Source organism: Crinia signifera, chromosome 3 (assembly GCF_055691185.1).
Source record: "Crinia signifera chromosome 3, ASM5569118v1, whole genome shotgun sequence".
Taxonomy (NCBI): domain Eukaryota; kingdom Metazoa; phylum Chordata; class Amphibia; order Anura; family Myobatrachidae; genus Crinia; species Crinia signifera.
In genome coordinates this window covers 178,030,044-178,057,861 of record NC_139219.1, presented here as the reverse complement: position 1 = coordinate 178,057,861, position 27,818 = coordinate 178,030,044, and the positions used below count along the sequence as shown (strand labels likewise).

Below are 27,818 nucleotides of genomic sequence, written 5' to 3'. Positions count from 1 at the left end.
AACAGAAAGATGTGGATAGGAAATAATAGCGCTCAGTGGTAACTATGTAACAAGGTTTTTTGTGGCCTTGCGTGGAATGTATACAAAACCAAATACAGCCTTAACAGGGTTCACAGGTTTGGTGTAAATCCAAATGATCCAAGGATTGTATCCAATGCTCCCAATGTAGTGACTTTGTAAAAAAGCGTTAACAATATGAACCAGGCAAAACAGCATGCAGATGATGGTGGTGGTAGCGTCCTCCTTCAGTTTGGGTCCCTTGTTCTGGAAACAAGGAGGGCTCAGTCCAAGGTTCGCCAATTCGCAGCTGTCCCAGCGGGTCCACACATCAGGCTTAGTAGTAGCAAGCTTAAACGTGTTTTCTCCTTCTGATAAAGGAGAAAATCCGAAAACATTGGATACAATCCTTGGATCATTTGGATTTACACCAAACCTGTGAACCCTGTTAAGGCTGTATTTGGTTTTGTATACATTCCACGCAAGGCCACAAAAAACCTTGTTACATAGTTACCACTGAGCGCTATTATTTCCTATCCACATCTTTCGGTTTTGCTTTGTATCTTGAGTAGTCTCAGGTGTTTTTACTCTGTAGATTAGATAATAGCTGCACGCTGGTTCAATTGCACACTCATCTGGGTCATATTTCTTGTCTATTGTATCTTTATAAAGCTATATATAAAGTCCTGGTTAAGTTGACCACATAAATAAATGGGAATGTTGACAAATAAACTTTATCATAAGCAGCGGACTGTTCTTTCCCACCTTAGTAAAAAAAAAACAACAGCACCTACACATTTAAGTTATTGCTGCATATTGTAATATCATTTAGCCATGGGTGGCACGGTTCTGGATGGCGGTGGGATGGATAGGGCATTACCGGCTTATTTTAAAAATGGCAGACAAATTAAAACCAGCTCCAGAACAAGATCTGTACCACTTACCATTAATTCTAACAGATAGAATTCACATTCCAGTATCTAAAATAGAAAAGTACTAGATCAAAAAACACTTTAGGACCACTTAATATTTGCAATGTTTATTAAAGTGCGTAAACACAGGGGTCTGACTTACACGGATGTGTAAAAGTAACCACATAACTTGTTTTAATACAATTGGTGCACATGGTGGCATTCTGCTCTGCTTATAAAATCACCAATGACTATTTTGTAAATTGGTGATTTTTAAGCCTTTTACATTCTACTTTTGGGTTTGTGGCACAAGTGGCTGGTTAAATTGGAAAGTGGGCTGAACAATTAGTCTGAAGAAGCACAAATCCTTCTGGTCAGGAGATTACTGTACACACAGGCAAGATGATACATTTAAGTTGGGAATTACTTACATGGTTCATCCTATAAGGAAACTCCTTTGGAAATGCATAAGAAAACCTAGTTTTTACTGTAAAAAAAAAAAAAAAAAGAAGGATTAGATACAACTTAATCATATTAGAAATATCCAATAGACAAAACTTTGCATGCAAATGTTGCAATGTCACACAAATACGCTGTGAACAATTTAATGTCAGTATTATAGTTAATAAAAGATATTTACAGATAAACTACATTACAATATTTTCAGAAATTGTTTTGAAAAAATAGTCCATCTTTCATACTCCCTAGCAAAAGAAGCAAATGGGGGTACATGGATCATTTCTGATAATTTATAGTGCTAAAGGCACTATGTAAAATGGGCTTTATCATGGATGTGACCTCCAACACTATTGTGGGCTTTGATTATTAGTGGATACAAATAATTTAATAGGCTGACAAGGACACCGTCCAAGTGTAAAGCGTCCCCTCGCAGCGCTCACTATTACAATCTAACTCTATGCCCACTTTATGGTGAAGTAAGAACAAGGCCGTTTATAAAATAAATATTTGCCTGCATGTCTCTACACTAGTCATCAATGAGGTCAGAACATAAATGTACTTATACTTTCAGCTGAGACTGAATAATCTGCAGATGCCTGGACACTCATTCAATGAACTCTACATATTGAAGAATGGGGTATATGTATTATAGTGGCACTTATCGTGCGGCTATAACACCACCTGCTTCGCTTCATTAACAAGTTATGAGGCTGGATTTAAAAGGAATGCCTACATGGCTATAATTTTTTATTTCTGAACATAGTTTATCCTCTATGTAATGCACTGTTCACTTTTCAACATAGTCCCTATCCCTTTCCACGCATGTGCACCAACGCTTGACGATTCAGGCAAAACCCAAGCTGGTGGTTGTTGTTGACACAGGACTGAACGGCAGCTTTCACCTCGTTGTTAGTTGAAGTGTTGACCCTTAAGGTGACCTTCCATCTTTTGGAAGAGGTGAAAGTCACAAGGAGCAAGTTCAGGGCTGTATGACAGGTGTGGCAGAACCTCCTTTAACTGCAGGTTGCACCACTCTTCCCAGCGTTGCAGAGTGCATTACACAAACAGGCCTTCACTAAGTAAACACCATGGCTCGTCTAGCGAGTAGTGCATTATACAGAATATTTGTTACACAATACTCTCACAGATCCCCAACACTCCCACAGAAATCAATTCAATGCAGAAAAAGCCCAGAAGGACTATAATGCGGTATAATACCAGACTATAAAGCAGAGTTAGAACATTTGCACAGACTGTCCATTTTTTATACCTACATTAATCATAAATCAAATGAAAGTGACATTCTTTGCACAATTATAACAAACAATAATTACTCACATACAGAAGTAGCAGCAGAGATTAACCTTGTATTTGATACAACACCAAACTCCTGAAACACAAAAGAAAAAAAAAAAATCTTTCCAGACCTATTCAATAAGGGTTGATTCACAAATACAGATTTTGTTTAAGTTTCATAAAGATTGTAGTTTCTTAGGCTAGGAGGTTTCATTTCCTGGCGGAAAAATTATTATTAATAAAAAGAAAATGAAAGTGCACAGGGGTTATGTTGAATACTATTACCTAAGCCACATAGGTTTGTGCTGCTATGGTTTAATAACTTCCACATAACACAAATAAGCATAGGGGCAGATGATCCCTAGTGAAGTATATTTGTCCAACATCTCTGTTTTGGGGTATATTTTAGAGTATTCTTGTCTTACCTCTACTTTGGATGCCAAAAATACACAAGTTGGTGCCATCAAAACAGGATCTATACTTTTTAAAGAATACCTAAAGAAAAAATAAAGTAGAAAGACAAAAAAATAATTCTTAGTCAATGAATTCCTGTTGCCAGTCAGCACAAAATCCAGTATAATGTCATTGTTTTGGAAATGCCGAACATCAGACTTATACATAGCAGTTATTCCAATAATCCTTTTTGTGACTGATGCTCACTGAATGATCAGACATACTATGCTTAAAGATAGACCAAAAAATGGCAATCAAGTGTAAAGTGCACACAAACCTCCCATGCAGCTAAGGTGAAAACAGAACAGCAAATGACATCAGGCATTTGATTCACAGACCATAGTAAAGAGATATTACAGTTACACCACAACACTAAGAGGTGCCCATGAAAAATCACAAGATTATAAAACGATACTGTCCTTTTAAATTAGGAACCACAAGTCACATGAAGCAATTCCAGATCAATCATGTATCAAGGTTCTGAAAAAGACAAAAAAAACTCCCCTTTCATGGAAGTCGGAGATCAAAATAACAGGCCTGAAAGGGGAGTTTGTCTTTTTCAGAACCTCGATTCTATGCTTCATGGCAACATTTATATGCAGCTCTCCCTGGCTTGTGTACATCTATGCATTGCAATGTGAAAGGGCTGAGACACCCTCTTTCAGCATCTGTACATGCAGTAATACTGAACGGTGTGTGGTTAGATGTCACCATCAAAACTTAAGGTCCATACACACTGGCGACTATGCCCAGCGTGTATGGACAGCGATGATGAAAATCGCTGCCCGGTGCCGATGGAGGGGGGCGCTGCATGGCAGAATGCTATGCAATGCCATCCTGAAAGCCGCTCATCTGCTAGTATAACCAGCAGATGAATGGCTTTCCTGGCAATGTTGCGGGAGCACGCAGCAGCGCTCATCGCCAGGCCATACACAATGGGTGGCTTTGAGCTGAAAGCCGCTCAAACCTGCTGTTTTGAGCGACTTTTAGCTCAGAGTCGCCCAGTCTGTATGGCCTTTAGACAAATAAGCTACAATGAATGGAGACAAGGTGAATTGTCACCAACACACACATTTTAATGTTAATAACACCTTCAAAATTAACTTACCGAGCATAGAACCTTTTAAAGTAAACAGTGGCAGTTGCTATGACTTGTTGTCTTAATTTGAGGTGTTCTCCTAAAGCTTGAATGACTGCAAAAGAAAACAGCACCATGAGAACTTGTTGCCATCTGTCAGCTTGGCGTAGTGTTCATATAGCTATTTTAGAAAATAAGTTGTTTCCTTTAAAATAAAAGTCTTATGGTATTGGAGTTATTATTTCTAACTTAAGCAAGATAAGACTTCCTCATGTGAGATTGGCTAGATTTAATAAACACAAAATAATACTTTTATAATAAAAGTAGAAATTAACACACACAAAAAGTTTTGACTTCATATTACTGACATATATCCACCAAGGTATGCAGTCCTTAGATCTACAGTGTCTAGGCCGACCACTATTGGTCGACGTGATTTAGGGAAAAAAATTAAGCCATGTGTCGACAGGTGGTATTTCATACCCTAACATCCACTACAGCGTGGTGGGAGAATGTAAGCATGGCGAGTAGACACGGTACACTTAGATGGTGTCCATATCGACCTATGTCAACAGACATAGGTCTGTTATGACAGAAAGTTATGTGAAATAATGTATAAGATGATGGTGTAAGGTTCTCTGTATACATCGAAAAGAAACATATCCTGAAAATACATCCAGTATACAGAGACCACAAGATAACTAGTTCTGCACCGAGACCAGCAAGAATAGAGGACCTAAATGAAGAAGGCTCCTGGACACATTATTTTTACTGCCCAACACATCTTGCAGGTGAGAAATGGTTTCAAATCTTTTTGTAATTCCTTAACCAGTTCAATCATTCAGAACGCAAAACGAGGGTACTCCCATCACTCATTCAACACTGGTTAACTGGGGAAAATAGGAATTTGGTGCTCACCGGTAATTCCGTTTCTCCTAATATGCAAGGGACAGAGCCTTATACCATGGGGATTGGGATGTGGTCTGGAGGAGCCGGCACTAAGAAATGTTGACATGCTGGCTACTTCCCTTCCCATTCCCCTCAAGACTTCAGTCTTTAGGAAAAAATGGTGTCTGAGAGGAAAAAAAAAAGAGACCCGGGAACCTCTGAGAAGGAATAACCAGACAGCCATATAGAAAAAAAAGAACAAAAGACCATCACCAGTGAAAAATACATGCTTACAAATCATACACACTGGCAACTACTGTAATCATAGAAAAAGCGCTGGGAGGGCGCGCAGTGTCCCCTGCGGATTAGGAGAAATTTGAATTACCGGCGAGTATCAAATTCCTTTTTTCTCCAACATCCAGCAGGGGACACTAGCTTATACCATGGAGATGTACCAAATCTACCCCCACGGGTGGGTAGGCGCTAATTTCCCTGCAAAACGGCCCGGCCAAAATTAGCCTCAGGCCTAGCAAAGGTATAAAATTTTATGAAAGTATTAGCCCCCGACCAGGTGGCCACCTGGCACACCTGGGACAGGGACACCACTCTAGTGGCTGCCCAAGAAGCCCCCACTGAACGAGTGGAATGGGCGGACACCACCGCTGGAATAGGGCATGAAAAAAAAACTGATAAGCTTCTCGTATAGTCAGGCAAATCCTTAGACGCTGGGCAACCCTTTTTACCTGCTTCATAAAGAAACTGTACAATCCGCTTACAAACGTAAAGCCCGAACAACATCTAAAGATGATGAATCTCCAGATAATACCGGTACTAATATTGGTTGATTAAGATGAAATGCCGATACAACCTTCGGCAGGTAATTCGAACGAGTCTGCAATTCCACTCTGTCCAAGTGAAAAAACAAAAAAAGCGAGCGGCAAGACAAAAGTACTGAGGTCCGAGACTCTACGAGCCGAGGCCAAGGCTAATAACATAAGCATTTTCCAATTCAAGTAGCATAAATCCACTGCAATGGCTCAAACCGGTCTGACTGTAAAAAAATCTAGACCTAAAGAGAGATCCCACAGTTCCGAAGGAGCTGTAAACGAACCACCCCCTTCAAAAAAGTCTGAACCTCTGGAATTAGAGCTAAACGTCTATGAAAGAAAACTGATAAGGTCGAAACTTGGACCTTTAACGAACTTAAAACGTAGACCTGCTGCAACCCAGACTGCAAAAAACTAATTAGCCGTGCCAAAGAAAAACAGCCTTTGAAAATTGACGCCTCTCGCACCATATTTTATACGCTTTCCAAATTCGGTGGTAATGCGCGGTCATGTCCTCCTTCCTTGCCTTCACCATAGTTGGAATTGCAGCCGATGGAATACCTCGTCTCTTTAATAATTCGACTTCAACAGCCATGCCGTCAAATGAGGCAAGTCAGGATAAATGCACGGTCCCTGAAGAAGCAGATCTTCTTGCAGCGGAAACCTCCACGGATTGTCCACCAACAGCAGTCGGAGATCCGTGTACCATGACCTCCGAGGCCAATCTGGAGCAATTAGAAATCACGGAGACGGATTCTCTTTTGATTCGCTTGAGAAGTAGAGGCAGAAGAGGAAACGGCGGAAAAGAATATGCCAGACTGAACCGCCACTGAACGGAAAAAAAGACATACGTGTAGCTACATAGACTCAGCAGCAAAAAGTCAGGAGAGGAAGAAAATAAGGGTGGCCAGGAGTAATTGAGGACGACACACATTGATTGGCACTGACCACAAACAGTGCAAATTGGATGTGATTGGATACACACCAGTACAATCAAGAGACGTGAGATTCCAATTACATAGTGAAAATTATCTTGCAGTACCCATTGGTGGTTACAATTGTCACCCTTTTACTTTCATTTCTCTTTCCATCTGACCTAAACCTCTTATTTCGTGTCGGTAAGGTGTCCATCAATTTGGGACTCTCTCATCAGTGATTCGATGCTTGCAGATCTCTGAAAGCAGAAGTCCCACTAAATGGTGAACTGACAATCTGTCACTGTGAGTCACTCTTTTCAAAACACTCTCTCATCCATCCAGCCCGTAGTGTATCCCTGCAATACTGAAAATCATCAGGGTGACCCACTAAGCTGTATTGGAAAGCAGAAGTGAACTGTACCTTAACTCCCATGTAACGACCAACCTGGTACTCTCATTCAACACCAAGTCTGAAAGGTTACCTACACACCCCAACACGGGCCAGAATCCAGCAGTACCTACATGGGGCCAGTTCAATAACCATAGAGGAGACTCCTGGCGAATAAACTGGTTGGTAACTCAGACGGGTGATTGAACAGCAGATACACAGAAGCCACCGGTCGTAGGAGTACTTTCCACGGGGGACTATTCTTTCCAGTTTTATTCATCTGACTGGGACACCATCTTCTCTTGAGCATGAGTCAACAGCTAATATGGTATCACATTTGATGAGCATGAGAGATTGTCTGAGCTGATGTGGCTGAGCCATCTGTTGATAGTTTGCTGAGGCAATTGAAATAATTGTAGATAAGTCCGATAATATAAATGAGAATTGACTCAATTTAAATTGGCACACATTAAAATAAAAAAGTGCGAATTGATACAAATCAAATTATCGCACATCAAGACCAGCTATGAGTCTAGCATGTCTTTAAATGTTTGTCTATGTCCTGTCTTAATGTTGTGTGTGATTTTTGATTGACAGTCAAATGAAAATGTACTAAATGACTGATTAAAAACAGATGAATGCTCCGAATATTTTAGAGTAAGAAGCCCATTAAAAGTTATGTTTTAATGTAATAATCATATCAAACTAACAAAACAAAGAGTGCGCCCAAAAAGGCACATTTGTCTTTTGGTTTGTTTCTTGCAAACACCCCCTTCTACTCAGTCAAATGAGGCAAGTAAGGATAAATGCACGATCCCTGAAGAAGCAGATCTTCTTGCAGCGGAAACCTCCACGGATTGTCCACCAACAGCAGTCGGAGATCCGTGTACCATGACCTCCGAGGCCAATCTGGAGCAATTAGAAATCACGGAGCCGGATTCTCTTTTGATTCGCTTGAGAAGTAGAGGCAGAAGAGGAAACGGCGGAAAAGAATATGCCAGACTGAACCGCCACTGAACGGAAAAAAAGTCCTTTGCCATTTCCGCCAGAACTCTTGACCAGTCAAAATATAGGGGCAGCTTGTTGTTTCTTCTGGATGCCATCAGATCCACCTGCGGCATGCCCCACCTGCGCGTTAACTGATGGAACACCTCCGGATTCAGCGCCCACTCTCCTGGGAGGAGGTCCTGACGACTCAAGTAGTCTGCCTCCAAATTGTCCACCCCGGGCAGGAACACTGCTGAAAGGCTCAACGCATTGTGCTCTGCCCAAAGAAAAATTGGGCGAACCTCCCTCATTGCTGCCCGACTTCTGGTGCCTTCTTGTCTGTTTAGATCTGCCACGCCGTGGTATTGTCTGATTGGATCTGGATTGCTCTCCCCTGAAGCAGGTGTGACGCCTGTACCAATACCAGCCAGACAGCACTTAATTTCAGCAGATTGATATGGAGGCGGGACTCTTCCCAGGACCATCGACCTGAAATGACTGACCCAGGGTTACTTCACCCCAGCCTCAAAGGCTGCCATCGGTTGTCACTAACGGCCAGTCCAAAAGACCGAATCGACTACCCTCCAACAAATGATCCATGCAAAGCCACCACAGCAGAGACAGTCTTGTATTTGGCTTCAGTTTTATGCACTTGCGCATTTGAAGGTGAGACCCCGACCATTGGGAAAGAATGTCTAACTGAAACGTCCCGGACCGGAACCTCCCATACTGAAGAGCCTAGAAAGTGGCCACCATCTTCCCTAATAATCTTATACATAGGTGAACTGTCATAGGTGAACAAGGCCTAGAGGAACAAAACCTTGTCCAAAGGAAGATACACCCATTGTTTGACTGTGTCGAACAGCAGCCCTTAAAACAGGAGCCTCTGGGCAGGCTGCAATTGTGAATTCTGGAAATTGATCATCCACCCATGTTGGATCAGAAATTGATATGTGTGGAAAGCATCCGAGGTCAACCTCTCTTTGGACGGAGCCTTGAGAAGATCATCCAAATATGGAACAATGGTGATTCCCTGTTATTGTAAGCCCGCAACCATGCACGCCATTATTTTGGTAAAAATCTGTGGTGCAGATGATAGACCAAACGGGAGTGCCCGAAAAAGGGATTTTTGTAAGAACTTACCGTTCGAATCCCTTTCTCTGATATGGTCCTGGTGACACAGCTTCACATTGGGATGTAGGAGGGTCCGCAGGAGCCAGGCACCTATCCTAAAGCTTTTGGAGGGTAGGCTCCTCCCCTACTGCATCCCAGATTCCTCAGTTCAATCTTTCAAAGCCACTGGAATACATTAACTCAGTACAACGCCTGCACATATCATATGCACAATTTTAAATTTAACTTTTCAACCAATTATAACATGAAACATCATGAACACTGGCATACTTACTGAGCGTAAGGGAGGGATCGCTGTGTCACCAGGACCATATCAGAGAAAGGGATTCGAACGGTAAGTTCTTACAAAAATCCCTTTTTCTCTTTCAATGGTCCTGGTGACACAGCTTCACATTGGGACGTTCCAGAGCCGGTCCTTTTGGGTGGGTACGCTCAGGTCTGCAGTTCTCATCACTGCTCGCCCGAATGATGCGTCCACCGACGCGAACTCATGGAACCTATTGAATTTGGCAAAAGTATGAACAGATGACCAAATGGCAGCCCTGCAAACCTGCTCAGCTGTTGCCCCAAGTCGAACCGCCCAAGAGGTGGTAACCGACCTGGTGGTATGCGCATTAATCCTGGCCGGTACAGGCCTACCAACTTTAGCATATGCAAACGCAATAACAGAGCGCAACCACCTAGCAATGGTCTGCTTAGAAGCAGCCCAACCAATTTTGTGTATGTCATACAAAACCAGTAAAGTATCAGTCTTTCTGACACTCTTAACTCTGTCCACCTAAACGCGCAAGACGCGCACAACATCCAAATTCCTCAATTTGTCCCTTTTCCTAGAACCCTCTGGGGGTTGAAACACAGGCAGAACCATCTCCTGATTTAGATGAAAAGCAGAGACTACTTTTGGTAAAAATCTTGGGGTACTGTCCGAAAGACAGCCCTATCATCATGACATATAAGGGAGGGAGACTTGTAGAACAAAGCTCCCAACTCCAATACTCTTTTTGCTGACGCCACCGCCAACAAAATACCAGCTTCCCTGTAAGGAAACTAAGGTCAGCCAACCTTAACGGCTCAAAAGGCGCCTTTTTAAGGTACTCCAGAACCAGAGATAATTCCCCTGGCGCTACTGGTTGCTTGTAGGGAGGGTTCAATAGAGAAAACCCCCTGCAGGAAGGTCTGACTTCCAGTATTAATGCAACCCTTCTTCGGAAAGAAATTGACAAGGCCGAGATATGTACTTTGAGTTACTGAAGGCTTAACCCAGAGGAAAGTCCATTCTGTAAAAAACTCCAACAATTTTAGCCACTTTAAATCGGGATGTGTGTGATTTCTATCTTTCACACCATCGAATATAGGTCTTCCAGACCCTATAATAATTTTCAGAAGACTCTCTGGCTTTAATCATCGTGTTAACCACCACCTCTGAGAATCCTATATTCCTCAAAATGGCGGTTTCAACTGCCAGGCCATCAAAATTAATCAAGCTGAATCCAGATAGTTAAACGATCCTTGTCTTAGACGGTCTGACCTCAGAGGTAGACGCCATGAGTCCACAGAGAATTTCTGAAGCCTCGAGTACTAGGACCTCCTTGGCCAATCTGGGGCCACTAAAATTACTGGAATTGTCAGGGCCTGTATCTTTTTCAACACTCTTGCCAGCATTGGAACTGGTGGAAAAACATAAAGAGAATTCCCCTCCCAGGGGATAGACATGGCATCCACCGCTTCTGCCAGTGGATCCCTCATCCTGGCATAAAACCTGGGTACCTGATGGATGAATCTGGATGCCATCAGGTCCCCCTCCAAGGTTCCCCACCTCCATGTAATCTGGTGGAATACTTGTGGGTTCAGGCTCCATTTCCCTTCCATCAGCTCCTTCCTGCTCAGGAAGTCGGCCTCTATATTCTCCATTCCTGGTATAAATATTGCTGATAATGCTGGAACATTCTGTTCCGCCCACAAGAAGATTCGGGACACCTCCCACATAGCCAGCTTGCTGCGTGTGCCTCCCTGGTGGTTCAGATAAGCCACAGCTGTGGCGTTGTCAGTCTGAATCCTTAAAGGGAGCCTCTGCAACCTGTCTCCCGCTAGAGAAAACACTTTCCACACAGCTCTCAGTTTCAAGATACTGATCGGTAAGGCAGATTCCTATGGAGTCCACAAACTCTGCAGACGCAGGTCCAAGACTACTGCCCCCCCAGCCCCTGAGACTGGCGTCGGTAGTGACTACCAGCCAGCTCCAGGACTGCAGTGACCAACCCCACTGAAGGGAGTCCACGTCTGTCCACCATTTCAGGGAGGCTCGAGTTTCCGAAGACAGCACTATCTGTTCAGATTTCATGGTCTGTGTGATTCCTGACCAAGCCTTCAAAATATTCTCACTGGAACACCCGAGAGTGGAACCTGGCAAACTGCCGCGTCTCGAAAGACGCCACCATCTTCCCCAGCAGCTTGAGGCACCTCCATACTGATGTGCTCCGAGAGCTGAGAATCTCCTGGACTAAGGCAACCAGATCCCTGGCCTTTGCCTCCAGTAAAAATACCCGATGTAGATGGGTAACCCGAATGACCCCCAAGAATTGGAGTCTCTGTGACGGCACCAACTGAGACTTTTGTAAGTTTAAAAACAAGCCGTGAGCCTGCCAAAAACCCAATGGCTTTTGCCAAGTGACTCTTCAACATGTCTGCTGACTCCGCTCTGAACAGCAGGTCGTCCAAATATGGGATCACGGTGTTTCCCCTCAGTCGAAGCACAGCCGCCATTACAGACATTATCTTGGTGAATACCCTTGGCGCTGAGGCCAGGCCGAAGTGCAACGCCTGGAATTGCAAGTGTATGGTCTCCTATCTCAATAGGGCCTGATGTCCTGGGTGAACAGGAACATGAAGGTACGCGTCCTGGACATCCATGAACGCCAAAAATTCTCCCTGGTCCAGGCTTCACAGCACTGACCATAGAGACTCCATTTTGAAATGGTCTACCCACAAATGGATAATTAACGACTTTAAATTGAGAATCGGTCTGAAAGACCCGTCTGGTTTGGACACCCGACACAGTGGAATAAAAGCCTTTTTTCCATTCCGCTCTGGGGACCGGGATCACCACACCCTTCTCTAAAAAAGAATGAGCCGCTCCCAAGGGAGCTGTACGGAGCCGAGCCCCTTTTGGTATTGGCGTGGGAATGAATCTTCTTGGAAGAAGACCCTTGAAGGGAATTCTGTAACCCTGGGTTGTAATTTCTAACACCCAAGAATCCCGGTCTAACAATGCCCATGCGTCTTTGAACAGTGTCAGATGTCCCCCCATCTAGACCACCGCCGGGCAAAACCCTTGGCAGTCATGCAGATGGTTTGTCCTCTTCTTTGTGTTTTGGTTTCTTATTTTTGAAAGGAACCAAATTTAGACTTTAGGACCTTTCCCCTGAAGGGCTGCCCTCAGAAAGACGCACCTCCTCTAAGGGAGGGCCGCAAGGCTGGCCTGAAAGCAGAAACCTTGATGTCTGCTTGGCTGCAGGGACTGGCAGGAAACTACTTTTGCCACCTGTGGCCTGCTTAATAACCTCTTCCAGTTCAGAAGCAAATAACAGCTTTCCTTTAAAAGCTATTGTCTCTAAGGCTTTCTTAGACACATTATCTGCCTCCCAAGCCTTAAGCCAGAGGACTCTCCTGTCATTTACAGACACTGTGGAAACTCTGGCAGCCATTTTGAGAGCTTCCTCTCAGACTTCAATACATGCTCTGCAGCCGTTTTTAAGCTTCTCTGCAAGCAATAACACACAAGGGTCAACGTGTAAAATAGTGCACAAATTTCTGGCCCACACGATCATGGCCTTAGAGACCCAGGCTGAAATCATCAGAGGGCGTAGGGTGTATCCCACCCCTTAAAATAATGCTTTGAGGTTACCCTCCAGCTTTTAGTCTGCGGGGTCCTTAAACGCTGCTACCCCTTGTACTGGTAGCACAGTGGCTCCACCTGAGGTCTTGATACACGTGTCACAGAAGCATCTACCACTGGGACTTTTTTCCAGAGGTCAGCATGCGCCTCAGGCATGGGGTACAGGCTTAGAAATCTTTTAAGTATCTGAAGCCTTTTATCAGGGGTTTTTTAGGCCCCTTTGCAGGGAGATATCAGAATCTTTACGCTGTCTCATAAAAAACAACCTTTGCAGGAGTTTATCCTTCACAGACAAATTTAATGCCTGTTTAACAGCAGTAATAAAATCCTCTACCCCTGAGGCTGAGGACTCTTCAGAAATATCACCCTGGTTTGGTTCTGTGTAGTCTCCTACCTCATCAGCAGCTAATAATGGCCCTGAATAAGACCTTTTAGGTGTCCCCACAGAATAACCATAAAACTTGTGCAACAAGTAATTTAAACCTGCTGATTCCCATAGCAGTATCCTGCATGACCAGTAATTTATTTATTTATTTATTTATTTGCAGTTTCTTATATAGCGCAGCAGATTCCGTTGCGCTTTACAATAGTAAACAGTGATAAAACAAACTGGGTAAAGGTGCCCATACACGTTACAATTATTGTATACAATATTGTATACAATATCGCATCTCATCGCATCTCGGTTTTGCGATGACATCAGATTAGATGAGATCTAGTACAAAAAGTATGTGCTGCACATACTTTTTGTACTAGATTTCATCTCATCTAATCTTATCGCAAAACCGAGATCGGATGAGATGCGATATTGTATACAATATTGTATACAATAATTGTAACGTGTATGGGCACCTTAACAACAGACAGACATGGAGGTAGGAGGGCCCTGCTGCAAGCTTACAATCTATAGAAATAAATCAGGATCTGTCTGGGTCCGATGCACAGAGCTAGGGGACTGCTGAGAGAATGGCAATGGTCTAGGGAAATTACCAGCCATCACTCTGCCTGTCCAGTAATGCACCAAAGCATTTTCAGACCTGCCTAGGGCTTGGCCCATGCAAGTTCCGATGTACTACCCTCTGGAGTTCACTCCCCATGGGTTTCACAGCAGCGCATATAAATACATAAGCCCCCCTCAGGGACAATTCTCAGTGTACAACCACTGCAAGCGCTCAATGCATTTGAGGCTCCCTCCCCCAAGACCACAGGCCATGGGTCCTCAAACTGCGGCCCTCCAGATGTTGTGAAACTACAAATCCCAGCATGCCTTGCCACAGTTTTAACACTCCCTTATAGCAAAACTGTGGCAAGGCATGCTGGGATTTGTAGTTTCACAACATCTGGAGGGCCGCAGTTTGAGGACCCATGCCACAGGCTGTTGCTCAGACCTGATGTTCTCAATTAACACAGTCCCAGCATTAAATGTACAAACATTATATACAGAACCAATATACTCAGTTCACTTAGCTTTCTGTAGTCTTCAGAATGGGGAAAGCGATGCCCAGGAAATCCAATCACTCTGTCAGGATCTGTAAGCCAGCTCAGCTCCGCTGCAAGCGTTCTGAATGGCGCCAAAACAGAGTGAGGGAAGGGATCAAGTCCCTGCTGCTGCGGGGTCTGTGACTTTTGGCGCCAACTACCCCCAGACAGCCGCTCCCATTGTAGGATCTCCTTGTTCCAGTATCTCCCCCTCAGCTGGGGACCACTCGGAACATGCCTGTAACAACACTGCTGTCCTCTCGTATCAGGAGCTCAGTGTGTAAGCTCCGCATAAAATGGCCGCCGCCATCACGGAACGCCTGTCCCCCATGATCCCCACCTAGCGTGAAGCCGGTTTCAGAGCGCTCCGGAGCCCAGGCAGCTTCTTAAAAGAAGCTGTAAGCGCTGCACAGGGAGGCCAGACAGCGTCTCCCATGTGCACAGTGAGCTGACAGGACGCGCTTCTGTCAGCTTCTGCTGCGCTAGCAGTGTGAAGATTCACTAATGAGAATCCTCACACTGTGCCTACCTAGCTAGTGTAAAAGTTAATAAAATAATAAAAACCCTAACTAGCTCTACTCCTTCGGCTGCTCCGGCAGCCCTTTAGAATAGCACCCACTCCAGTGGGCACCTAACACGAACTGAGGAATCTGGGATGCAGTAGGGGAGGAGCCTACCCTCCAAAAGCTTTAGGATAGGTGCCTGGCTCCTGCGGACCCTCCTACATCCCAATGTGAAGCTGTGTCACCAGGACCATTGAAAGAGAAATTGAAACTGGGCCTCCCGCACCGCAAACCGCAGAAACTGCTGATATGGCTCCCAAATGGGAACATGTAGATACATGAGAAACTCCCCTAGCACCAGACTTGCCACCACCGAATGTACCGATTCTATTTTGAACCTGTGGTAAACAAACTGATTTAACCCCTTCAGATTGATGATTGGACGAAATGTGCCATTTGGCTTGGGCACTAAAAAAAAAAAGATTTGAATAAAAAACCTTGCCCTTTTTGCTCCACGGGCACTGTTACAATTACTCCCGATTGCTATAGTTTTTGAATCGATGCCCACAGAGCTTCCCGTTTTGACTCCAACAACGGGAGCCCTGTGGAAAAAAAAAAAATTCTTGGAGGAAAAGCCGCGAACTCCAGCTGGTAGCCCCTTGATACCACCAGCTGGGCCCATGAATCTGTGCAAATTTGTCGCCATGCCTCCGCAAAGGCCAACAGCCTTCCGCCCACCTGGGAACTCCCCAAGTGGTCTGGGAGCCCGTCTTGCCACGGTCTTCTGTTCCTGGTGGCTAGAGGTAGAAGCTGCAAGCACTGATGTGGCTGCACCTCTGCCACACCTTCCTCTAAAGGCTGAGAATGTCCCTCTACCTCTGCCTCCTGATGCCTCTCCATAAGGCCTTTTCGACACCGGCGCCAAGGATGGCAGGAAAGTCGATTTACCCCCAGAAACCTGAGAGATTAGTCTATCCAGTTCCAGGCCAAACAACATATCTCCATTGAATGGAAGGGCTTCAACTGCTTAATTTCAGCCTCTGCCTGCCAGGAACGAAGCCATAGCGAACGTCTGGCCAAAACCGCTGATGCCAAAATGCGGGCCCCTAACGAGGCCGTATCTATATCAGCTTCCACCAGATACCCAGCCACATCTTCAATATACTCGGCCAAAGGCAACAAGTCTGCCCTAGGCCTATTACTCTTTAGGCCAGAAACCAGCTGAGCCGCCATTTTTTTTGAGCCTTTAACCTGAAATTCCTCCCACTACCAGCTTCCGGGACCCTGGAACACCGGGAGCTGCCGCCGCCAGAGAACTTGCCTGCCGGAAGACAGTTTCCCCTCAGGGAACTGCCCTTCACTTCCAGCCACCGAACTTCAGCCCCGCCCCCCTTCCGGCGCATAGCAGCCTGTCACAGCCACGCCGCCAGCACTGGGAGCTGCCATCAGCATCGGGCAGAGGAGTCAACAACCCCCGCCAGGCGCTACAGCGGGACCTGCCACAAAACCCCGCAGAGAACGCTCCAGGGCAACTCCCCGGCTAGCTGCACTGTCTCCTCCGTGGTCAGTTTGCGACGCTGACCGGGACCACACGGTGCCAAGCACCCATCCTGCCTCTGGAGGTTTGTGATAGCCCTGGGCCCGTAACACAAGCTGCAAGCAGCTATGGCGGGCCGCCGGGAGCAAACCCCTGGTGGCTGAGCCCAGGAGGTACACTGCATGCAGTGACGACCTGGCTCCCTCCAGGGACTAGTGCAGTTAGAAAACTATGCCAACAAAATAAAATTATAAAAACATAAAACAACTTTAGTCTCATAGAGACCAATACCCCAGGGATCCGACTCCTCCGGGCATTTTTTTCCAAAGACTGAAGTCTGTAGGGGAAGTAGCCAGCAGGTCAAAATTTCTTAAAGTGCCGGCTCCTCCAGACCACATCCCAATCCCCATAGTATAAGGCAGTGTCCCCTGCTGGATGTGGAAGAAATTTTAATTCATATTTTTTTACCCTCCCATTGGTACTTAACCCCAACCATCTGCCAAGTTCCCAACCTTAATCGTCTCCGTACACAACCTAACCCTTCGCCAAGTGCCTAAAACTAACCCTTAACCATAAAATCATAAAAATATAGGTGTCTACCTTTCATTTTGTGTGTCAACTGTTTGATCCTGTTGGAACTATTGTGTGCCAACCTATTGACCGTCTAGCTACCATTCAAGCATCATGTCAAGATTGTATATTATCATGGATATTCAATTAAAAGCAAGGCTTCATTCGCAACAGCAAGTTTATAAAGAGCCATTGGAAATTACAGTGCAAATAGGTCAGAGAGAAGGAGTACTGTTGGAGCTGTTTTCATTAAACTTGCTCAGTGGGTACAGTGGACAGGATAAGTGTGCACAAGAATAACTAAAGAAAGTCTTTTAGGACCTGTGGCGCTCCAGCTATTGTGAAACTACAAGTCCCAGCGTTGCCTGCCAGAATTTTAACATTAGAGTATCCAAAAACTCGCACAGCACCAGAGGTTGGCAAGGCCTGCTCTAAGAGGTACATCTACTAGCTAAATGTATTGGTAAGATGGTATGCAATAAGGTGAACAAAAGTTACAGGCATGACAGTTCTTTAATAAACAGACGCAGCACTGAATTAAGATGAAATTATTATGGCAACTATAATATTGGTTTAACTTTCTTACAGGTTGAGATTTAAAACACACACACACACACACACCACCTCCAGAGTTTAACTAAAATAATTTACCATTTGTAAAAAATATCTGCAGTTTCCAATACTCTTCTTCGGTTAAGAATTTCAGGTCTTTTTGACGCTCCTTTAATAAATCCTGTTTATCCAATATCCATTGTAAACTGAAAGAAAAACAAAATACCTTTGTACAGTAAATCTTATGCCATGTCTGAATTAGCAGGATCATTACCTCAATGGGATAATTAGACGGGCTTTTCTACATGACAAATAGGACATTGTTTATGTCATTTTACAAGGACTATTAATACTGTTATTTATTACAACCCAATTAAACCAATGTATAGCAAAGAAACAAAATAATGTTTAAAAAGAAACATGTATGCTAACTCTCTTCTAGGATATATATTTTAAAATACTGGTATTTCCCGTTTACACCTTACATATTGGGGGAAATTTACTAAAGGAAATTTGTAAAAAATAGGTGTATTTGTATCCAGAAATACACTTATTTTTTACACTTACTATCCCGAAAATATGGCAATTCGTATTCGTATTGATAGAACATCAATACGACTACGAATTGCCGTATTTTCGGTATAGTAAATGTCAAAAAAAAGTATTTCTGGATACAAATACACCTATTTTTTTACAAATTTCCCCCATTGACTCTGGTATAGGGTGTAAAATAGTTTCTATAATGTACTCATTCTATGCTCACTACCCATTTACTGATGTGATCATAGAGTTACTGTACTGCATCAATTAAGGAGATAGGGTCAAAGGAAAGTTATTTCTCATCAAGCAAAGGTAAATAAGATTCTATAAGTGCCATATTTAGTGCAGTCACTAATCATAAATGGGCTGATTACCACTTTATGAGGATCACACTTCCCATTCCACAAATTAGTAAGTTAGTAGCAAGTTGCTAATCGATAAGACATGATAATGTGCCTAGGCCCGAGTAGACAATACTGGAGATAGAGTGGATATCAAAGTACACTCAGTCTACGTTGTACATTTATTGTATATCATGCTTCAATAAAGAAAAATATGGTTAAAAAAAAAAAGTACCCTCAGTCATATTGTATGTGTAATACACCACTGCAACAGTTAGATTATTTATAATTTAACTAGGTAAGCAACTCATTAGTGTATCTAGTCAAATTATTAGAGCCTTCCAAATATATTCATTATTATGAATATTTACAGGTTAGGCTTTTAGACAATTACGCGTAACTTCTGCTCTATAATGGGTAATGGTAATGTGTATGTCAACATTTAGGCCTGCATTGCTTTCCGTGTCTGGTATCTAGAGTAGTACATGTAAAAAATCTGGTTGTGTGCTTTATAGTACAATGATCATAACGAACAGATTATTACCAGGACTACAACGGAATAACAATAACTTAATTATTTCAGGAAACATGCTTGCTGTTCTAATGTCCCAGGCAGTAGCGATGATATACTCCACTTTTTTTTTTTTACCCCATTCTAATCAATTAGGCTTGCGAAATTGGGAGGAAAATTAGGGATTTGACAAACTATCCCTGTTTAGCTAGGAATACTGTAAAGCAGGGTTTCTCAAACAATTTTGGCCTGAGACAATAAAAATTATTACTGGACCCAAGCAAGTTACCACAGAATGGCCGCCACACGTGGTCAGCAGACCGCACATACACGGCAGCATTGCGGAGGCACAAAACATAAGTGAAATGACCTAGTGATCCCCACTAGGATCAGGAAAGGATACCGGCATCACTAACGTTAATGAGACGGCCCACCCGCATCACTGACAGGGGCGTGCCTGGCACCTATGGAGGTGCTCAGCTTCCCCCAAGCTCTCTTAATGTCAATAGATGATGTTTGCATGTATGGGATGAGCAGGCTGTGAAGGCAGGGGTAGGCTGTTTTACTAGAGCACTACTAAAGGCAAGAGGACACTTTGCCATTTACAAATTGGGCAGGGTGTGGCACCCTGCTAAAATAGCCTAGCGTGACTGCTGTGATCACTTACACACAGCAAGTGTGCATGCCCCGCATGTGTTTTTTTTTTTTTCTTTTTCAAACATTCCTGTGAATGTTAAAGCTTATACCTGCTGTGAAAGCTTTGGTGATGTTAGGAAGCCTGCCTTATGAGATCTCTATGCCAGTGATGCGGGGAGTCTCAAGTAGCAGACAATTCAACTGATTTTTCAGACTCCTTGGATCACTGGCTGAGAGATCAGAGAAGTCATCAGCCTGACAGTCAGCAACATGAAGTCACAAAGCCCTTGCTGATATGGTCATGCACCCTTAAGGGTTAGACCGCTGCTGTAAAGCACAACAAACATGCCATGAATTAAACGTTCATATATTGCTTATAAAGGGATTTTTGTAAGAACTTACCGTTCGAATCCCTTTCTCTGATATGGTCCTGGTGACACAGCTCAACACTGGGATGTAGGAGGGTCCGAAGGAGCCAGGCACCTATCCTAAAGCTTTAGAGGGTAGGCTCCTCCCCTACTGCATCCCTGGACTCTTCAGTTCAACTTTCAAAGCCACTGGAATACATTAACTCAGTACAAACGCCTGCACATATTATATGCACATTTTATAACAGAAACTGTTAACTTTTAACCATTTTAACATGAACATCATGAAATTCTGGCATACTTACTGAGCGTAAGGGAGGGATCGCTGTGTCACCAGGACCATATCAGAGAAAGGGATTCGAACGGTAAGTTCTTACAAAAATCCCTTTTTCTCTTTCAATGGTCCTGGTGACACAGCTCAACACTGGGACGTTCCAGAGCCGGTCCTTTGGGAGGGTACGCTCAGGTCTGCAGCTCTCAGCACTGCTCGCCCGAATGATGCGTCCTCCGACGCGAACTCATGGAATCTATAGAATTTGGCAAATGTGTGAACAGATGACCAAGTGGCAGCTCTGCAAACCTGCTCCGCTGTGGCCCCATGTCGGACCGCCCAAGAGGTAGCAACTGACCTGGTGGTATGCGCATTAATTCTGGCCGGTACAGGCCTACCCACTTTGGTGTATGCAAAAGCTATCACAGATCGCAACCACCTAGCAATGGTCTGCTTAGATGCAGGCCAACCAATTTTATGTACGTCATACAATACCAATAAAGTGTCAGTCTTTCTAACACTCTTCACTCTGTCCACATATATGCGTAAGGCACGCACAACATCCAAAGTCTTCAACTTGTCCCTTTTCTTGGAACCCTCTGGGGGTTGAAACACAGGTAGAACTATCTCCTGATTTAAATGGAAGGCAGAGACTACCTTCGGTAAAAATTGCGGCACTGTTCTCAGAACAGCCCTGTCATCGTGAAAGATTAAGAAGGGAGATTTGCATGACAAGGCTCCCAACTCAGACACCCTCTTAGCAGATGCTACTGCTAACAAAAACACTAACTTCCACGTGAGAAACTTAAAGTCAGCCGACCTCAAAGGCTCAAAAGGTGCCTTCTGAAGGCAATCCAAAACCAGTGACAGGTCCCAAGGTGCTACTGGTTGCTTGTAAGGGGGTTTCAGTTTGGATACCCCTTGTAAAAAAGTTTGAATCTCCGGTAAAATGGCAATTCTTTTTTGAAAATAGATGGACAAGGCCGAAATCTGCACCTTCAACGACTGAAGACTTAGGCCCGAAGAAAATCCATCTTGTAAAAAATCCAACATTTTTGATAATTTGAAGTGAGATGTGTGAGCTTTTTGCCTCTCACACCATCTAATATAAGTCTTCCAGACTCTATAATAATTTGCAGAAGAAACAGCCTTTCTGGCTTTTATCATAGTCTGCACTACTGCGTCAGAAAATCCTTTCTTTTTCAAAATGGCGGTTTCAATAACCAAGCCGTCAAAATCAATCGATCGGAATCCAGATGATTGAATGGGCCTTGTCTTAACAGGTCTGGTCTCAGAGGTAGACGCCATGAATCCACTGATAACCTCTGAAGCCTCGAATACCAAGACCTCCTTGGCCAATCTGGGGCCACAAGGATCACCGGGACCTTCTGGTCCTGTACCCTCTTTAACAGTCTTGCTAACATCGGAATAGGAGGGAATGCATAAAGAAGATCTCCCTGCCAATGGGTAGTCATGGCATCCACTGCCTCTGCTAGCGGATCTCTCGTTCTGGCATAGAACCTGGGCACCTGATGGTTGAACCTGGATGCCATTAGGTCCAAATCCGGAGTTCCCCACATTGCAGTGATCTGGTGAAACACCTGAGGGTGTAGGCTCCATTCTCCTTCCTTGAGCTCCTCCCTGCTCAGGAAGTCTGCTTCTATATTCTCCACTCCTGGAATGAATATAGCCGATACTGCAGGAACATTCTGTTCCGCCCATAGAAAGATTCTGGACACCTCCCACATGGCCAATCTGCTGCGAGTACCTCCCTGGTGATTCAGATACGCCACAGCTGTGGCATTGTCGGTCTGAATCCTCAAGGGGGAGTTCCTTAACCTGTCTCCCGCCAAGGAAATCACTTTCCAGACAGCTCTCAGCTCCAAGATGTTTATTGGCAACGCTGATTCCTCTGCCGTCCACAGGCCCTGCAGCCTGAGATCCAGGGCTACTGCCCCCCAGCCCCTGAGACTGGCATCGGTAGTTACTATCAACCAGTCCCAGGTCTGTAATGACCGACCCCACTGAAGGGAATCTACCTCTGTCCACCATTTCAAGGAGTCCCGAGTGTCTGCGGACAGCACTATCAACTCCGTCTTCATGGTCAAAGTGTTTCCTGACCAGGCTGACAAAATGTTCCATTGGAATACTCGAGAGTGGAACCTGGCAAATTGAAGCGTTTCGAATGACGCCACCATTTTCCCCAGGAGTTTGAGGCACCTCCATACTGACAAGCTCGGAGCACTGAGGATCTCCTGAACTAGATTGACCAGGTCCCTGGCCTTTATCTCCGGGAGGAATACCCGATGGAGATGGGTATCCAGTATGACTCCCAAGAACTGGATCCTCTGTGATGGTACCAACTGAGATTTTTGTAAGTTTAAAATCCAGCCGTGAGCCTGCAAAAAACTGATGGCCTCTTTTAAATGACTTTGAAGCAGTGTTGCTGATTCTGCTTTGAACAGGAGATCGTCCAAATAGGGTATTACTGTGATTCCCCTGAGCCTCAGCACTGCCGCCATCACAGACATTATTTTTGTAAATACCCTTGGCGCGGTTGCTAGGCCAAAGGGTAACGCCCGGAACTGTAAATGCAGGTCTCCTATGGCAAATCTCAACAGCATCTGATGTTCCGGGTGAATGGGAACGTGCAGATATGCGTCCTGGACATCCATGGACGCCAGAAATTCTCCCTGGTCCAGACTCAGGAGTACAGTTCTCAAAGACTCCATTTTGAAATGGTCTACCCAAAGGTGAACATTTAAGGACTTCAAATTTAGTATTGGTCTGAAAGACCCGTCTGGTTTGGGCACCAGGAACAGCGTGGAGTAAAATCCTTTCTTCCACTCTGCCCTGGGAACCGGGACTACCACCCCTTTTTCCAAAAGGGAATGAGCCGCTCTCATAAGAGCTGTGCGCAGGAGCGCCTGCTTTGGTATGGGTGTGGGGATGAACCTCTTTGGAGGCCGCCCTCTGAAAGGGATTTTGTAACCCTGGGTAATAATCTCTAAGACCCAGGTATCCTGGTCTAGAGAAGCCCAAGCGTCTCTGAAGTGTGTAAGACGCCCCCCCACCTTTATCCCTGCCGGGCTGATCCCCTGGCAGTCATGCGGAGGGTTTTTCCTCTCCTTTAGAGGCAGGCTTCTTATTGAAAGAGCCAAACTTGGACCTTTGGGATTTGCCCCTGGAGTTCTGGAACTTTCCCCTGAACGATTGTCCCCGAAAGGACGCACCACCTCTAGGGGAGGGCCGAAAGGACGGCCTAAAAGCAGCAAATCTGGATGACTGCTTTGTTGAGGAGGCCGGCAGAAACGTACTCTTGCCGCCTGTGGCTTGTTTTATAATCTCCTCAAGCTCAGAACCAAAAAGTAACTTTCCCTTGAAAGCTAACATTTCTAAGGCCTTTTTGGACTCATTGTCCGCTTCCCAGGCCTTAAGCCAGAGTACCCTCCTGGCATTTATGGAGACTGTGGATACTCTGGTAGCCATTTTAAGAGCTTCCTCCTCTGCTTCCACCGCATATTCTGCAGCGGCCTTAATCTTTTCTGCTACCAGCAAAGCACCGTGGTCAGCCTGCAGCATGGTGCATAGCTCACCAGCCCACTCTATAATGGCCTTAGAGACCCAGGCTGAAGCAATAAGGGGACGCAGGGTAAACCCCACCCCTTCAAAAATAGCCTTGAGGTTTCCCTCTAGCTTTTTATCCACAGCATCTTTAAAAGCTGCACCACCCTGTACAGGTAATACCGTAGCTTTTGATAAGCGTGCCACAGAAGCATCCACAACAGGCACCTTTTCCCAGAGTTCAGAATGAGACTCCGGCATGGGGTACAGACTAAGGAATCTTTTAGGCATCTGTAGCCTCTTATCTGGGGTTTTCCAAGCCCCTTCCAATAGTTCCTGTAACCCCTCATCTGAGGGAAAAGTAACAGCCTCCTTTCGCTGTCGCTTAAAAACACCCTTAACAGGGGTCTTATCCTCAACAGACAGTTTTAACGCCTGTTTTACAGCCACAATAAGATCCTCTATACCAGCAGCAGAGGTCTCTTCAAAATCATCACCCTGGTCCCAGGGTGTGTCAGTATACTCTCCTTCCTCTTCCTCTAACACATTAGGCATAGCATAAGACCTTTTAGGGGTCCCTGTAACCTCATCCATTTTGTCCAGTATTTCACTGAATCTGTTGATCCCCTTAGCAGTATCCTGCATCACCTGAATAAGTGCAGGATCTGCCTGGGTAAGAGGTAAGGAGCCAGACGACTGCTGAGATGATGGCATAGGTCTCTGTGATTCTACCAGCACATCACTCTGCCTGTCCAGAAGCTGCACCAAAGCGTTTACCGACCTGCCTAGGGCACTGGCCCACGCAGGTTCACTCTGCTCTCCCCTATGGTGTTCACTGCCCATGGGTCTCACATCAGCGCAAGTAATACATAAGCCCCCCTTGGCCATCTGCTCAGGGACAAACTTTTGTGTGCAAACATTGCACGCGCTCAGTGCACTAAGGACTCCCTCCCCCAAAACCACAGCCTGATGCTCAGACATGATGCAAGTGAAGCGTATATATATATATCTCAATATACACAGTGCAAACAATTGTACAAGCGTTTATACAAAGTCAATGCACCCAATCACTTAGCTGTCTGTAGGTTTCAACTGCGGGGAAGCGATGCCCAGGAAATCCAAGTCACTCTGCCAGGATCAATAAGCCAGCTCAGCTCCGCTGCAAGCGTTCTGAAAGGCGCCAAAGTCAGAGTGAAGGAAGAGACCAAAGTCCCTGCTGCTGCGGGGTCCGTGACCTTTTGGCGCCAACCACCCCCAGCTAGCCGCTCCTTAGGTAGGATTTCCTTGTTCCAGTATCTCCCCCTCAAATGGGGACCACTTGGAACATGCCTGTCACAGCGCTGCTGTCCTCTCAGTCAGGAGCTCAGCGTGTAAGCTCCGCATAAAATGGCCGCCGCCATCACGGAGCGCCTGTCCCCCATGATCCCCACCTAAACGTGGAGCCGGTTTCAGGCTACTCCGGAGCCCAGGCAGCCTCTTAATAGAGGCTGTAAGCGCAGCACAGGGAGACCAGACAGAGTCTACCCTGTGCACAGAGAGCTGACAGGACGCGCTTCTGTCAGCTCCTGCTGCGCTAGCAGTGTGAGGATTCACTATGAAAATCCTCACACTGTGCCTACCTAGCTAGGGTAATAGTTAATAAAATAATAAAAATCCCCTAACTACTCTAATTCTTCGGCTGCTCCTGCAGCCCTTTAGAATAGCACCCACTCCAGTGGGCACCTAACACGAACTGAAGAGTCCAGGGATGCAGTAGGGGAGGAGCCTACCCTCTAAAGCTTTAGGATAGGTGCCTGGCTCCTTCGGACCCTCCTACATCCCAGTGTTGAGCTGTGTCACCAGGACCATTGAAAGAGAAATAAGAAGCATAACCTATGTATCACTTGTATTGTACCGTTTGGTTAACTCGATCCATCTATTAGCCACTCCCTTCCTCACAAAGGGGTGTGGTACAGGGTTCCGACAGCCGGGATCCCGACAGTCATTAGCATTAGCCCGACGTCGGGATCCCAACTGGCCGGACTCAGACAGAGTGGCAAGTGCAACAAAGCCCCTTGCGGGCACGGTGGCTTTCTACGCTCGCCACCTATTCTATTCTCCCTCTAGGAGGGTCATGGACCCCCATGAGGGAGAATAGCCGGTGGCCACCAGGAACCCGTGCGTCTATTTTAACAGTCGGGATCCCGACGTTGGGAAAATGACTGTCGGGATCCCATCCGGCACCCCTCACAAAGAAGTAAGAGCACCTCCCAACCCACTAGTCTGGGGGTTTTCACATATGGTCTTCAGGCCCCCACACAGTTGTACCTTTTTATGTCAACTTTTTGCACCTGTCAACCTATTGACTGGCTATTTGCTAATTCACACCCGCAGCTTGTTTCGGTTGATAGATCTACATTGTCCAATATCTGCTGTAGCCCTCACCCTGTGGCTGACTTTTTCTGTCTCAGATTACATGCAAGTTCAAGGTGAAAAAAACTAAAGAGCTCCCTGACATATCTTAAAAGAGAAGATTGTGCATTTGTTTGGCTGGAGAATGAGACAGGCACTGGGAGAGGAATAGACCGGCCATGCAGGTACAGTACCAACACTGATGCACAACTACATTGCAAGGTTCTGGGGTTCCCACTATAACTACTGCACACCGTCAGACACCCCATGCCTGCATCAGACGGTAACACAGGAAGAAGCAGTCAGGCAGCGCCACTCCACTGACCCGAGCGGCACGCAAGAGGCCTGCGGTACTCACTAGTGAGAGCTCTGCCAGAAGTTCCCCGCCATGAGCGCGGCACCTGGAAGCAGCAGCCGGAGCGGCGGAACCCTGAGGTGACGTCACTGCTGCCCGCGGTCCCCGCTTTGTGTGACACCAGTGTGAGAGTCCGGCTCAAAACCAACAGCTGCTGCCGAGCGGGCACAGGAAGAGAGACGGCGTGCACCTTACAAAGGCATCCGACTGTGAAACAACATACCCGGAACGTAATACACTGCAATTTGTGGTTAAGTCCGTTGTAAGGAGTCTGAGATCACTATAGCTGGGACTTAAAAAGAAAAAAAAAAACATAATGCAATATTTTTAAAGCCTACCAATAATATTTTATGTATGCATAGTAAGTTTGTTGTTACAGCGAAAACAAAACTGCAACCTTCTTGCAAAATAATGAATGCAAACACTTGTAATGGTAACCTGTATTCTACTGTATTCAACATAAAATACTTTTACTCACACACAGGGCAGGGTTGCCCTCTCCAGGAGGTTATGTATAGGGGGTAGACAATGTCTAGGTCGACCACTAATATTGTTGACACATGAAAATGGTTGGCATTGACAGAAGGATTACACAAGCTTAAGATGGACATGGCCCTTATTCAGATCTGATCGCAGTACAAATTTGTTCTCAAAATGGGCAATCCTTTGTGCACAGATGTGGGGCATATGTAACATGTGCAGAGAGAGTTAAATTTGGGTGGGGTGTGTTGAAACTGAAATCTAAATTGCAGTGTAAACATAATGCAGCCAGTATTTACCCTGCACAGAAACAAAATTACTCACACAAATCTAACTCTCTATACATGTTACATCTGCCCCACCTGCAGTGCACATGGGGCCATAGGCGAATCTAGAATTATGGTAATGGGTAGTCCCAGATCCAGACATAACAGGAGGGGGGCCTTTGCGCGGCGTAGCCGCGTGGCAAAAAGGGGGCGTAGTCTCATGG

General features: G+C 45.3%; 1 protein-coding gene across 2 annotated transcripts in view; it reads right to left on the bottom strand.

Annotated features, from left to right (window-relative positions):
- CCNC (cyclin C) overlaps positions 1-27,059 on the bottom strand; it is a 37,730-nt gene extending 10,671 nt beyond the window's left edge. Inside the window, exons 1-7 of one of the 2 annotated variants that reach the window (XM_083176993.1) lie at positions 26,852-27,059; positions 17,971-18,077; positions 4,225-4,309; positions 3,089-3,158; positions 2,706-2,757; positions 1,340-1,395; positions 942-977 (exon numbers count right to left, since the gene is read on the bottom strand). In XM_083176993.1, the coding sequence (XP_083033119.1) occupies positions 942-977; positions 1,340-1,395; positions 2,706-2,757; positions 3,089-3,158; positions 4,225-4,309; positions 17,971-18,077; positions 26,852-26,883 (438 nt within the window). In that variant the 5' untranslated portion in view covers positions 26,884-27,059. The remainder of the gene's footprint in view (positions 1-941; positions 978-1,339; positions 1,396-2,705; positions 2,758-3,088; positions 3,159-4,224; positions 4,310-17,970; positions 18,078-26,851) is intronic. The other variant, XM_083176992.1, reaches the window with a different exon arrangement.
- Between the last annotated feature and the right edge of the window lie 759 nt (positions 27,060-27,818).